Consider the following 13,941-nt stretch of genomic DNA (forward strand, 5'->3'; position numbering starts at 1 on the left):
GTTTCACACACGGACCATTTCCTATTGCACAAAGACCAGCAAGGTGAGTGGCTCAGATTTTCAGTGGGAAAACGAGTGAAAGCAAACAGAGGGCCAGCTGCATTTCTGAGAAGAGATCCCGTTTAACATCTTGTAAACAATCTGGAACTGCAATTCAGAGAGAAGGAAGTCTGCACATCACAAGGAACCACAAGTTTGTTTTAAGTGACAAGCAAAACAAATGAGCCTCAGTAAGTTGGGCCTGACTGGTAAAAAGTTCCCAAACTGTCCCTAATCTAGTTAGCTAAGTTTCATGTTTTTTTCTCTGCTGGGAAGAGTATGGATGGAAGCCGTCAACCAAGTGAACTTTAAAAAGAGATCCATGGTTTTGTTTTGTTTCTTTAATTCCAGACAAAGTGAAAATTCTCAGGTTACATCTGCAATGGTGACAAACCACAAGCCATGCTTGCTTATAAACGTGTTAGCAGCCCAGCCATAGTTTTTGTCTCTACAAGACCCCCGCTGCAATCCTCTCTTGTAATTTCTCTGGGATGCAAAATAAAGAGTTGCTGGTACCCCATCTTGCGGGATTAGTGAAGGATAATTCAAACAATAACCCATGTAAAGTATTTCGAGTAACGCTCAGCATTGCCTGAAGTCCAATCCATTTAATGGCGACTGGAAGGAAGGAAGGAAGGGACAATGGGAGAGGGAGGGAGAGAAAGAGAGAGAGAGAGAGAAAGAGAAATAATTTTTTTTTCTTGTTTTCCTGCTCTAAAAACTGGGTGCATCTTATGGTCCGGTGCGTCTTATGGTCCAAAAAATACGGTACTCAAAAATGCACTTCCATTATTTCTAATGTTGGGTTTAAATATTAAAACAAAAACAAAAAATATTCATTTGGCAAGTTGGGGAACAACATGGATTAGCATTCTGCCAACTAAGAATGTTAAAAAAAATTTAGTCCTTTTGTTATACATATGTTGTATATAATATGTTTAAATGTGTGTTATGTATATGTACACCTTGAGAGCAAGCAACTAAATTTCATTTTTAATGTGTGCCATTATGCCCACAGTAAAAAATGACAATAAAAGTTAGCTAATCTAATCTTTACTGCATAAATAACATTAACATTCCAATAGCAAAAAAAATCTCAAGACTACTACTGTTAATTACCAGGTTTTCTAAATAATGCTATTCTCCATATACATCTGTAAGATAGAACCAATTCTGAAAAATATTGATAAGATAGAAAATAATGCATAGATTTTACAACATCAACTCAATACATCTACATGGATTTTTTCAAGACCACTCAGAAATTAAAGTTGGTACAGAGTACAGTGGTCCCTTTATTAGCTGGTATTAATAACCAGGAATATATTATATCTTTGTTACAGTGTTTTATAGTTTTATAATGTGTCAGCATATCTAAGTGGTCTGACAGAAACATGAGAAAAAGGCCCAAAGGTAACCAGGTCTTTAGGGAAGAAGAGCTTTAATGGTGACAACATACAGAAGCTCACTGGTACCCTTTGCAGCTTAAAAAGCAGTGATATTACGTGGGTGAAGCAGGAAGTGCCTATAAATACCTGTCTGCATACTGATGAATGATATTACCCAGGACCTCATGCAGATACTGAATGAAAGTGGAAAAGGTGGCAAGCCATATGGACCCTACTACTTTGGATTGGGGTTGGATCTCTGTCATCCAACACCATCTAGAATTACCATGGATGAAGGAAAAAGAATCAGGCACACACATACACATCAGCTATAGAAGGTCAGTATATGATCAATATATACTGAGAAATGAAACAGGAAACATTATCTCAGTCTCACCACTATGTGCAAGTATGGTCAATGTTGTCCCAGGGCCCAGACCTGAAGGCTGATTGGAAAAAAAATCATATAAACTAGTTCTTCCATTTCCACATCCTTTCATTCAAAAAGACTTGTTGTGAAGATCCACACCACTGCCTTCTTCAAAGCAAATGATACTTTTCATCCTCCTTTTTGTTTATAATTTTGGTAGCATTGTCGTGTATGCATGGCAAAAAAAATAACCTTTAATGCCTTCTTTGCATTTATTGCTTTATTTTTGTTTACTTGTTTTCTTTTGTACTTTATGTAGTTGCTAAGGAAAACAACACAAAACATAACAAAGCACTCACATTAATTCTTTTCCCATAAGAAACAATTTAGAAAATAAGAGTTTTCTCTCTGAACAGTAACAGAGCATACTGCATGCATAGTAGGTCATCATGTGCTTAGCAACTGCTGCTTTGATTCAGTGCTTCATAGGTCCATATACATTTTACTTGGTGGAGCAGTGGGCTAATGCCTCCTTAAGTAACACCAGCTGCCTGCAATTAGTGCAGGTTCGCATCCCACCAGGCTCAAGGTTGACTCAGCCTTCCATCCTTCCGAGGTAGGTAAAATGAGGACCCAGATTGTTGGGGGCAATTAAGCTGACTTTGTAATTATGCCGCTTGGGGTGTGTGTGAAAGCCCTAATAAGCAGGCATATACATAGAATGAAGGCTACTGCTAAGCTTGTAAGCCGCCCTGAGTCTTCGGAGAAGGGCGGGATATAAATGGAATTAAAATAAAAATAAAAAATAAAAAATACTTCCATCTACAACAGTTCCTGCCACTCAAAACACCACTCAAAATTGTGAATTTTCAAAGAGCATGTTTGTTTTAATCTCAATACAGTTCTGTGTGGCTATATTCCCAGCACCTTGAACATTGACATTTGATGGAAATGTATTATTTTAGTGATTTTCAAAAGCAGCAGGATATCTGTGCGCATATAGGATACTTAATAGCAGGGCTTTTTTTCTCATAGAACGCTTAGAACGGAATTCCCGCACCTTTTTTGGATGGAACCTTGTAGTGTAGGCAAGGTGGATTGTATGATATGTGTGAGTTCCGGCACCTTTTTCTTTTACAAAAAAAGCACTGCTTTATAGACCATAACAAGCTAAACTCAAAGGATACTTAACTAAGAAGAAAACTTATTAGAACAATTGTGTAACAGAGTAGCAAATATTTAACTAGATATTTCAACATAAATCAATGTAAAATGAATATCACACTCTAAATTAGCTCTAGAAAGAAATATGCTAAATAAGATGCAAGGCTTTACTATTTCCGGAAAATTAAACATTAATTTCTTCAACATGAATTTAAAGAGCCTAACTTAATAGTTTTAGTATTAAAGTATGGTTATTAATGATTCCAACTAAAGATCCATTTATATCTTGCAGTAATATAAAACTTAAGGTCACAATTTTAACATAGAACTATTTTGGGGTACTAAAATGAGGTATCACAATATTTGGGTTAATTCCAAATGATTTTCCCCAATCATGTAGATAAAATTGTAATCAAAATAAACTAAAAATTCCAAGAAATTTAAAGCATTTGTATGAAATTTTCTTGCAATGGAGGATAAAAATTAATGTGTGAATGCCCCAGAAACTAAAATTCTCAGTCGGATGTTAGTTCTTTCTAGAGAATATTTTCTCAGTTCTTGCATGGTGAGAAGTAGAAAGATGAATGGAATGAACATTCTTTGTAATTGGAAATTGAGTTTTGCGTTTTAAGTTCAAAATAGGTCTGATTAACTTCATTAGTCAAAATAGATAAGCGCAATATAGAACCAACACATTTTTAAATATATTTGTACTGCACAAATACAATACCTTGATTGGTGATAACATGAGCATGTCCCTGTGATTTTCATGGCAACAATATAAAAGTTCTTTCCTACCGTCTTCTGCATTTTTTTTACTTTCCCATCTAGCTTGCAGACATATATTTTGTTTGATCTCCCAACAAAATATTAATCAGTTCTACCTAGCTCCTTTTTTTCATAACTCAAGATTAGCTAGATGCTGCTTCCTTGCTGGGCGTAGGTAATATTCTGCTATGATGTAATTTTATAACTCATCTTGCATCTTTTAAACACTGAGTATTCTTTCAGCTTTACTTACATACATACCTGATAATGTGTTTTTGTTTTGTTTTACTTATCTCATCCTCAACACCTTAATGAATAAAGAAAATCTTTGGACTATTTCATTTTAGCTTCTCAAGTGAGTGATAGTGTTCTGTGAAAAATAAAGGAAATACAGTTTCATTCTTGTATTCAAATTCTGTATAAATGGTTTGAGACAATTAATTTCCAATTGTTTCCCAGCAGAGTAGATTTACTTGTATATTAATGAAGCACAGGTGTTAAGCCCCTGGTGTCTTTGTGCCTGGGAGGCATATTTAGGTTGTTTATCTAGCCAGCCGTAGGTACTGCAAGGTATTCAAGCTTGCTTTTAACAGTTTATACAGTGAGGGGTTTTATTTCAGGTTTTTTTTTAAAGCTAGCACCTGTTAAATTTTTAAAACTGTTCATGTAGAAAGAAGTAAAAGAGATTGCAAGAGTAAATAGCGCTAAAAGTTAACTGAAGTCATCTTCTATCATTCTTAACTGCCCAGCTTGATAACATGAAGAAAAGAAGCTTTATTTAAGCAAATCTATCATGTGAAGAACTATCAGTCAATGCTATACTTCTCTGATCCATAATTTTGGAGTAGGGTGTCCTTTTAAATAGATACTGTTTTATCTATGGGTGAAACCCAAATGTGCTTGTATTAATATTCATTTTTCTTGTTTATTCACTGAGCTGCACTGCTAACGTTTTAGAGGAAATGGAATAGCCTCCATAGACATTATGAATTTCAGTTGCTGGCATAATTACAGTCATCTACATATTCATTAAATTCGAGGAAGAAATGTGTCCAAAAAGACAACCATGCGTTTAGAAATAGGACAGTGCTAAATATATACATTTAAAACTTCCTTTTCTTTTGTTTATCCCAAATTATGTTACACTGCTTCACACTTAGCTAAGTCTTTAATAATAATTTTAAGAAGTTCTTTTCTTATGTTTGTTCCATGTAGTAAAGAATGGGAAGAATTATTTGTAAACAACAATTACTTGGCAACGATACGACTGAAGGGGATTAATGGGCAGCTGAGAAGCAGCAGGTTTCGTAGTGTTTGCTGGAAGGTAAGAAGAAAATACTTATTTACAGCTTGTACTTGTAATAAATCACCACATTACCTGATGCACTTGAAGATTGCTAGTGTAAAGAATTGTAGCATTTTCCAAGAAATTTCAGTCTGGTATTCTTATGAGCTGTTACCATGCATAAGACAAGAATTAATTTGAAATACTGTAGCTGAAAGTTTTGAAAGAAGATGTCTGATCAGATATATGGAATGATGATGGAATATTTGTTTTAAGAAAATATTGACTGATCACAAAAGTATACTTAAATGCAACACATCTGTTAGAATAGTGAAATATCCATGGTTGCTTCTGAAATATCTGGAGAAAAAAAGAAAAATGATGTTTGTGATCAACAAGATTCAGTAAAAGTTTTTAGTCAAATGTAAGTAGTAATGGCTGTATTATAATATTATAACTAAAGATCTATTCTACTATATTACTAAATACAATAGTCCTGCCATGACACTATATACCATTCACTTAGATATTCAAAACTTGTATATATTTCAAAATGGGCCAGAAGTGAACAGACTTTATATAGAGGCACACACAACAAATTTTGGAATTGTGTTTAAGCAAAAATGACAATGATAATGTAAAAAAATATATCAGTCTCCTTCAAATTAATTACAGTAGATTTATTTTTAGCATAAACAGTCATGCAGTAGTGGCAAATATCTATAGCTTGGGTATAGGATGAGGGCGAAGGTTCATTCTCCAAGATTGTGGGTTAGTTTCTGAACATTTCGTTACCAGGCTAGGTAACATCTTCAGCAGAGTTTAGGGGATGTCAGCATTCTTCTCTTTATAAGAGCTTCGGTGTGGATGTGTCAAGTGAGCATCTTGTGATGTGTTAGCTGTGACTCATCAGTTAGAATTTTGTGATGAGTCTTGTGATGGGGAGGTTACATCAGGTCAGGGTTATTGGGAGGTCACATAAGCAGTCATATATATGTTAAAAAGGTAAAAAGATAAATATTTTGGGTCAGTAGAGCATATGGTTATTTTAACAGACTGAAAAGAAATATGTAGAGATAGAAAAGGTTATATATTTTTCTCCATTAAATAATGGAAGAAAAGGCCTTATGGAAATAACAAGTTGTGTTAAGAAAATTAAAAGCTGGCTTAAAGTTATGCTTGTCTTGAGATGTTTATAGTATTTTTTATAATACTTAAATAACAAGTTCAGAATTACAAATTCAGAATCAGCAACTCCTATGCAACCATTATGAAACAAACAGTCATTATGAGACACTAAAGCTGAAATAGAAAAACCACAGTTGTCTATATTACACTGTTTTGAATTCAAGCAGTGGAGACGATCAATAATGAAGGATTCTTGAGTCAATATCCGGAAGGCCGCAGGTTGCCATTACTGGATGCAAATATTTCTTTCCTGGGTCTTTAAATTTTCCAGGAAAACAAAGCAACCTTGTTGGTCAAGAGAAGAGAGAATGAAAATTCTGGTCCTAAAGCAGAGAGTAGGAGAGGGAAGAACTCTGAAGAACAGGGTTGGTACGAATCCACAATATAATTGATGCTCAAGCACAAGGAAGAAAAGTTTGTGCCTAATTTAAAGCAAGGGTAGATATATTTTTCCAGGTTAGTTACCATAGGCCCAGGTTCGCCTGGTGCGCCAGTTGCGGCCCTACTTGGACCGAGATGCCCTACGCACAGTCACTCATGTGCTCGTGACCTCTTGGATAGACTACTGCAACGCTTTCTACATGGGGCTGCCCTTGAATACCCCTCAGAGGCTCCAGCTGGTGCAGAATGTGGCCGCGTGAGTTGTGATGGGGGTCTCCCGATACTCCCATGTAACACCTCTGCTCCGCAAGCTGCATTGGCTTCCAGTTGTCTTCCGGGTGAGATTCAAGGTGCTGGTGATGACCTATAAAGCCCTAAATGGCATGGGTCCGGGTTATTTACGGGAGTACCTTTTGCCGGCATTAACTTCCCATTGTCCTGTGCGCTCCCACAGAGAGGGCCTCCTCAGGGTGCCGTCAGTCAGGTAATGTTGACTGGCGGCTCCCAGGGGGAGAGCATTCTCTGTGGGCGCGCCTGCCCTCTGGAATCAGCTTCCTGTTGAGCTCCAGATGGCTCCCGACCTTCGCTCTTTTCGCCGCGACCTGAAGACTTGGCTATTTGAACTTGCCAGCCTGGACTGAGGGACTGGGATTTTAGATCATAAATTTAAAAAATTTAAATTTTAGAATGTGTTTTATTGTTTAGGGCTATTTGGTTTAATTTCATTTTAATTTTTGTATATTATGTGTTGTTCATAGTGTTTTAATTGCCCTGTACACCGCCCCGAGTCCCTTGGGAGAGGGGCGGTATATAAGTCCAAATAATAAAGAAAGAAAGAAAGAAAGAAAGAAAGAAAGAAAGAAAGAAAGAAAGAAAGAAAGAAAGAAAGAAAGAAAGAAAGAAAGAAAGAAAGAAAGAAAATAATACATTTGGAAGGGATTCTTGGAGAATTTCTAGCCAGCTCCCTGCCTAAAATTGGATCTGAGTAATACATTTACTCAGGTACGCGGTGGCTCAGTGGGTTAGGACGCTGAGCTTGTTGATCAGAAGGTTGGCAGTTTGGCGGGTCGAATCCCGAGTGCCGCGTAACAGAATGAGCGCCTGTTACTCGTCCCAGCTTCTGCCAACCTAGCAGTTCGAAAGCACGTAAAAATGCAAGTAGAAAAATAGGGACCATTCCAGTGGAAAGGTAACAGCGTTCCGTGCGCCTTTGGCATCTAGTCATGCCGGCCACATGACCACGGAGATGTCCTTGGACAAGCGCTGGTTCTTCGGCTTTGAAACGGAGATGAGCACCGGCCCCTAGAGTCGGAAATGACTAGCACGCATGTGCGGGGGAACCTTTACCTAATACATTTTACTTGCAATTTGGGGTCACATTTTCAGAAACAGTGATTGCTATTGGGATAAAAAATAAATTTAATTGTCATAAATTTATATTTAATTCAAAGTAAATATAATGAATATAATTTTACAGTATGTAGTCTTTTTGTCAGTTTGGTATAGTGGTCAAGATGACAACCTAGAAACTAGGAGACTGTGAGTTCTGGGTCTAACTTAGGCATAAAAGCTAGTCATTGTCTCTCTATCCAGCATGTCAGGTGCAAAGAACCAAGACCATTCATTGAGTTTAAGTAAAGGGGATTTTTTTTATTGCTACCTATACACAAAAATCTAGGTAACTAACAAAACCAAATTGGCTCTAGATAAGGATCAACAGAATTCAAGGGGGACTTATTCTTCAAAACCAAAAATACTAGGTCCCAGGTTTGTACTAATGATAAACTAGAATAAGTGTGAAAACAGAGTAATCCTATCAACATTAGAAATGAAATAATGCGAGTTTCAAGAATTTAAAAAATAGATAACATTTCCTTCTTACTTTAAAAAGAACTATAAGATGCTAAGAACTATGATCCATTATAGCAAGAATCAGTATTCCATTAGATCGCTGAATTTTGAAATAAAAATAAAAAAATAAAATGGCTAAAATGTAACAAATTTGTCCAAACTTTAAAAGATTCTCTATTCTCACATGAGACCTCTTAAAAATTTTATATTGTATTATTGTATCACATCCCATCACATCCCATCCCATCATATCACATCATGTTATGTTATATTATATTGTACTGTGTTTCTCCGAAAGTAAGATCCAGTCTTATATTATTTTTGCCCTCCAAAAGGGGCATTAAGTCTTACTTTTGGGTGGTGCCTTATATTTTCCATGACACCTGCCTTGCCTTGCAGTGGCAGCACCTGCTTGCCAACTTCTGCAGCCACTTGCAGCAGGAGACCACTGCCACCACAATGAGATGAGGCAAGTGGGGAAGGGGGTGGAGCTGCCCCACATGCCCTGCATCTGCTTCCCTCAGCCCCCCCCCCCAGTTAGGCCATTCATTGTTTCCCTGCCATGCTACCATACAGAGGATGAGCGAGGTAGACCTGGTCCCCCTCTGCCATTTTGGAGCCAGGGCGAGTGATGGCGAAGGGCTCCGCTGCCTCTGTGTGACACTGGAGGGCTTTCTTCACACTCCACCCCACAGATCACCTGCCTGGTGGCAGCTGCTACCTCCTCCACCAACTCTCCTGTGGCTTGCACCGTGACCGCCTCCTCTCTCCACCAGCCCTCCGTCGCCACCACTGGAGAGAACGGGAAGGGGAACAGCTCTGCACAGCAATGCAGAGCAGAGAAGGGCACTTGTTTGCTGCCCTGCATTGCCCCGCATCTCCCTTCTATGTTCTCAAAATGGCAGCCCCGTTTCCTGCCGCTTCTCCTGGTGCTTCTATAGAGCTTGGTGCACCATCGCCCAGCTCCTCCCTTTTCCCGAAAGCAAAAAAATTCTTCACTAACCTGCTTTCCAGCTCTGGCGTGTTGCTCTCCTGCTGCAGGGAAATGGATTTCGTGAGACTAAAATAAGTTCAGTTAGACCTTCAGTCAGAAAAAAAAGATCTTGTAAAGTTGAAAGGTCTGACTGAACTTTTTTTAGTCTCGTGAACATCACTGCGCAGAGCCGTTCCCCTCCCCATTCTCCGTTCTCTCCACTGGTGCTGACAGATGGAGGCGGTGGTCATAGTGCAAGCCACAGGAGAGTTGGTGGAGGAGGCGGAGGCTGTTACCAGGCAGGTGATCTGTAAGGCGGAGCATGAAGAAAGCTCCTCCAGCGGTGCACAGCAGCAGTGGAGGCATTTGCTGTAACTCCCCCTTGGCTCCAAAATGGCGTAGGTATACCAGGTCTACCCCGCCCATCCTCCGTACGGTAGCATGGCAGTCTGGCTCGGGAGGGGAGTGAAAGGGAGCAAGAAATGGCCTGGTTGGGGGGGGGGCTGAAGGAAGCAGGTGCCATACGGCCTCTTGCCCCATTGCAGCAGCCAGGTGGGTCGGAGTGGGCAGGGTCCTAATTAGGACTTATATTAGGCCCACCCCCCACAAATCAGGGTGGGGGTTTATTTTGGGGAAAACACGGTTTATTACATTACATTACATTATTTCATTTTAGTTATATTATAAATCAGTTGTTTTATTTATTTATTTTGGAATCCATAACTGCATGGAAGCATAAAGTGATTATGTTGGCTTCAAAAAGGTAAGGACCCTATTTTAAGGAGTCTGAAAACATTACACTTTTAAGTTCTACATTTCGAATTACCACTTGAATTGTAAAAGAAAAGGAACAATATGTGGTAAGACTAAGTTAGATTTTTTATATGCCTTGATTATCAGATAAACATGTTGAAGCAGCTTATTTTCAATTTTGTTGTTAGTTAATTAATTTCCTCATTAATCACAAAAAATGATTGACATAAAATAATGTGTTTCGGCATTATAGGCAATTTATTTTAGTAATATATTAAAAAAAGTATTTGATAAATAGAATTAAAATGACTTTCAATCCATTGTAAATAAATTTCTTTCACACTTCTAGATAAATTTTTTTAGAAAATACTCTTATGATACAAATGATGCTTATTTTTCTGACCCATGTTTTGTTTGACTTTACAGCTATTTCTGACTGTTCTACCTTCTGATAGAAATCATTGGATTACAAAAACAATAAAATCAAGAGCATTATACAATAATGTAAAGGAAATTGTAAGTAGGATATAAAGGAAATTTATTTATTTTTGAGTTCATATTTTCATTATGTTTTAAATGCAGCTCCAGTAATGCCTTTTTCCTATCTACAGCATATTACAAACCCTCGGAAAGCTGGACAGCAAGACGTAATGATCAACAACCCACTCTCACAGGATGAAGGGGTAACTAGGTTGAATTTATATTTTTGACTATATAAAAATTCATTTAAAATGTGATTTAAATGATTATTTATATATTAACACTTAAGCTATTGAGTAACATGGTTCTCTGGGCATACTACAAGTCTATTAAAAAGTAATAAAACACTAAGAACTATTTTTTTGGATTATGTGCCATCAACACACCCCTGTTCCCCCACCCCAAAGACTTGTACTACCTTATCATAGTGATGAATGTTTCTAGAATGGATAGCCAAGAATCCCGAGAAGTTATGTTGAGAATATAAGCCCAGCAAGGTTATCAAAGGAATAAAGGCTGCACAGTTAAAATTTAGAATGAGTGATGAGTGCTGTCACTCATTGTAAGTTTTGAATGAGTGATAATTATGACTGGTCCTCATACTTATGATCAGCATCCCTTTAGTCATGTGATTGTTATATGTGCACTCAGTTTTCTTTCCATTAGACCTAGAAGGAAAGTTTCTGGTTTAATCTTTATGTTCACTTTAAGAATTTTCTGCATTAATATATGAATCCTACTCCAATATTTTTTGCCTTATCACATGTATATAATGATTGTTTCTAGCTGAGTTCTTTATTATTTCGACACGTATAGTCAATCTTGACAAATTAAAGCACTCTACTATCTACATCTATCCTATACTCTGAGAACTATAAAGAAAGCACTGTTTTCATCCTCTTTCATACAAAATATGTGGATTGAACTGTTTCTTATTCTTTTGGAATACATTCCCTCCTGGGAATTTATCCTACTACATTCCATCACAGAAATCCTCCTGCTTCATTTCAGTCTCCTAGGCCATATTATCCAACTACATTTTCTTCCTTAATTTTTCCAATTTTGGCATTCCAGATTCCAGGCATTAGCTGCATATTGTGATTGCATGTGCTGTTAATTTCAAATAGAATTTGATCATAAAATTCATCAACCTCTCTTCTTCTGTATCTGTGATTGGAGCATAAGCTTGGATAATTGCTATATTAATTATGTCAACCATATTGACATCCTGATTGTCCAAGAAGTTTAATTAATATTATTTGGTCATGGTTAGTTATGATTGCATTGTAGCCAAATACTGTTCTTGTAATATACTTCCTAACTATGAAAGCAATACCATCCCTTCCCTGTTTTTGATGTCCTAATAGTAACACTGAGATCAACTAACTGAAAATGACCAATTCTGGTCAATTTTAATTTTTTGTTCTCAATTTGCAGGTTGATTAATTTCATCTTGCACTATATTGAGCTTTCCCATATTAAGGCTTCTTATGTTCCATATACTGGTAATCCTGATTAATGTCCACTCTCTCAGCAGCCATTCAAATTTATAACAATGTTGAATTATAAGTCCTTATAGTCACAGTCATTGTAGTCCCTGCAGTCACATGATTGTGATTCCAACACTTGGCAAGTACCTCCCAATTACGTCCTGGCATCCTGCAAGATCACAATTTGCAATTTTTGTTGTCAGCTACCAAAAGGCAATAGGAAAGCTAGCAGGAAGTCACAAATGGTGATCACATAACTTTGGGATCCTATGACTATATGGGATTCATCTAAAATCAGCAACAGAGATTGCTATTATAAGTCCACATGACATTGCACATGTCAGTTGGCAACTGAGTTCCCCATTCCAATTACCTTTGGTAAGCAAGAATTATCTTTACCCATTGTAATTCTATCTTTACAGTTTTCTTCATGGCAGTTTCTGTGAATATAGCTGCATTTTGTTATACTGTTTATAAAACCAGGCACACTTTGATTACTTTGATGATCAGTTTGTAAGCTGTACTGTCAAATTATACAGCAACATTTATTTCCAGTCCCAGTTCTTCCTCAATAATTTGTTGATTGCCTTCTAACCTCGGGTTTAGCATCTGGCACTGTATCATTAGTAACTTATATTGTCCATCCATGTAATTTTGTCAAAAAATACAAGAATACTTTACCACTGCCTCCAGCACTTTGCTATACTGCTGTTGCCCAATAGATACCTTGAGTGATCCTGCTGGGGTTATATACACTTGCCATCAAGTCTTGTTATTCTTATCTGAGGAACAGACCTTCTACCGCAGTGAGGCAACATATCAGGACTTTGAAATACAAAGAACTATACAATATATTGAATAGTACACAATCCAATAATTATGTTGAAAGTATAATTCAAGTAGGTAAAGTTATTGCAAATCCTCCATATTTAGTATTAAAAAAAGCTGGCTTTGAGATTAAATGTTCCCTCAAAAGCAATAAAAAATACCTGAGAGAAATCAAATGAATATGTCATTTTGCAAGAGTGGCAAAATTACTTTCTTGTAATTTTCCATCTTTCAGTACATTACAGAAATGTACGTGGGATCAGTAGTATTTCACATTGTAAATGATGTGTGCACATTTAAAGAAAAAATGCTTATAATAGATTAATGTGTTTTTTGAGTAATCTTTGTAGTTTTTCAGCTGCTGTTTTGCATAGATTTGGAGATGCCAAATACTTTACATGTTTTCTTTATACATGACAATATTTAAAGCTTATAAAATTTGGAACCATCTTGCAGCTCTGTTTGGGTGGCATATATACTGTGAACAACTTCCATTGAATCTCACTGATTCTCATTAGTTGTAATATTTTCATATCGTAGTGTTTCCAAAAATAGAGTTAATAGAAATTGTTCAAGATGAATTCTGCAATTAGATATTTTTTTTAAAAAAAATGCTGTCTTGACAATGATGTGCATTAAAAAAAAGCAGATGTCTAAAAGAATTTTGTGAAATATAGAATAACACTATTCCTTGTAGTGCTGGTAAAATAAGTAAATAATTTGGGTTTTTTTTTATAAAAATAGGCAAGATATTTATAATGGCTCATCTCTACAATTATATCTTTGGTTCTCAAAAGAAATTAAGAGGGCAGTTTTATATCAACAGTTAAATGCCTATAGATTAGATGCTTAAACAAATAGTAGAATTATGGAATTATTTTGCCTACTAGCATCCTGTATGCATACTATTCCAGATTTTCAATTATTAGAGCAATAGAATGATCCCTAAGGATAGGAATGTTTTTCACTACTTTTTCAATTTA

General features: G+C 36.7%; 1 protein-coding gene across 9 annotated transcripts in view; it reads left to right on the forward strand.

Annotated features, from left to right (window-relative positions):
• Positions 1 to 13,941, forward strand: part of TBC1D5 (TBC1 domain family member 5) — a 336,845-nt gene that overhangs the window by 188,742 nt on the left and 134,162 nt on the right. For all 9 annotated transcript variants that reach the window (XM_081343522.1, XM_081343519.1, XM_081343516.1 and 6 more), the window contains 3 exons: positions 4,945 to 5,053; positions 10,587 to 10,676; positions 10,772 to 10,843. In XM_081343522.1, the coding sequence (XP_081199648.1) occupies positions 4,945 to 5,053; positions 10,587 to 10,676; positions 10,772 to 10,843 (271 nt within the window). The remainder of the gene's footprint in view (positions 1 to 4,944; positions 5,054 to 10,586; positions 10,677 to 10,771; positions 10,844 to 13,941) is intronic.

The sequence above is a fragment of the Vipera berus genome (genome assembly GCF_964194415.1).
Source record: "Vipera berus genome assembly, chromosome: Z".
Taxonomy (NCBI): domain Eukaryota; kingdom Metazoa; phylum Chordata; class Lepidosauria; order Squamata; family Viperidae; genus Vipera; species Vipera berus.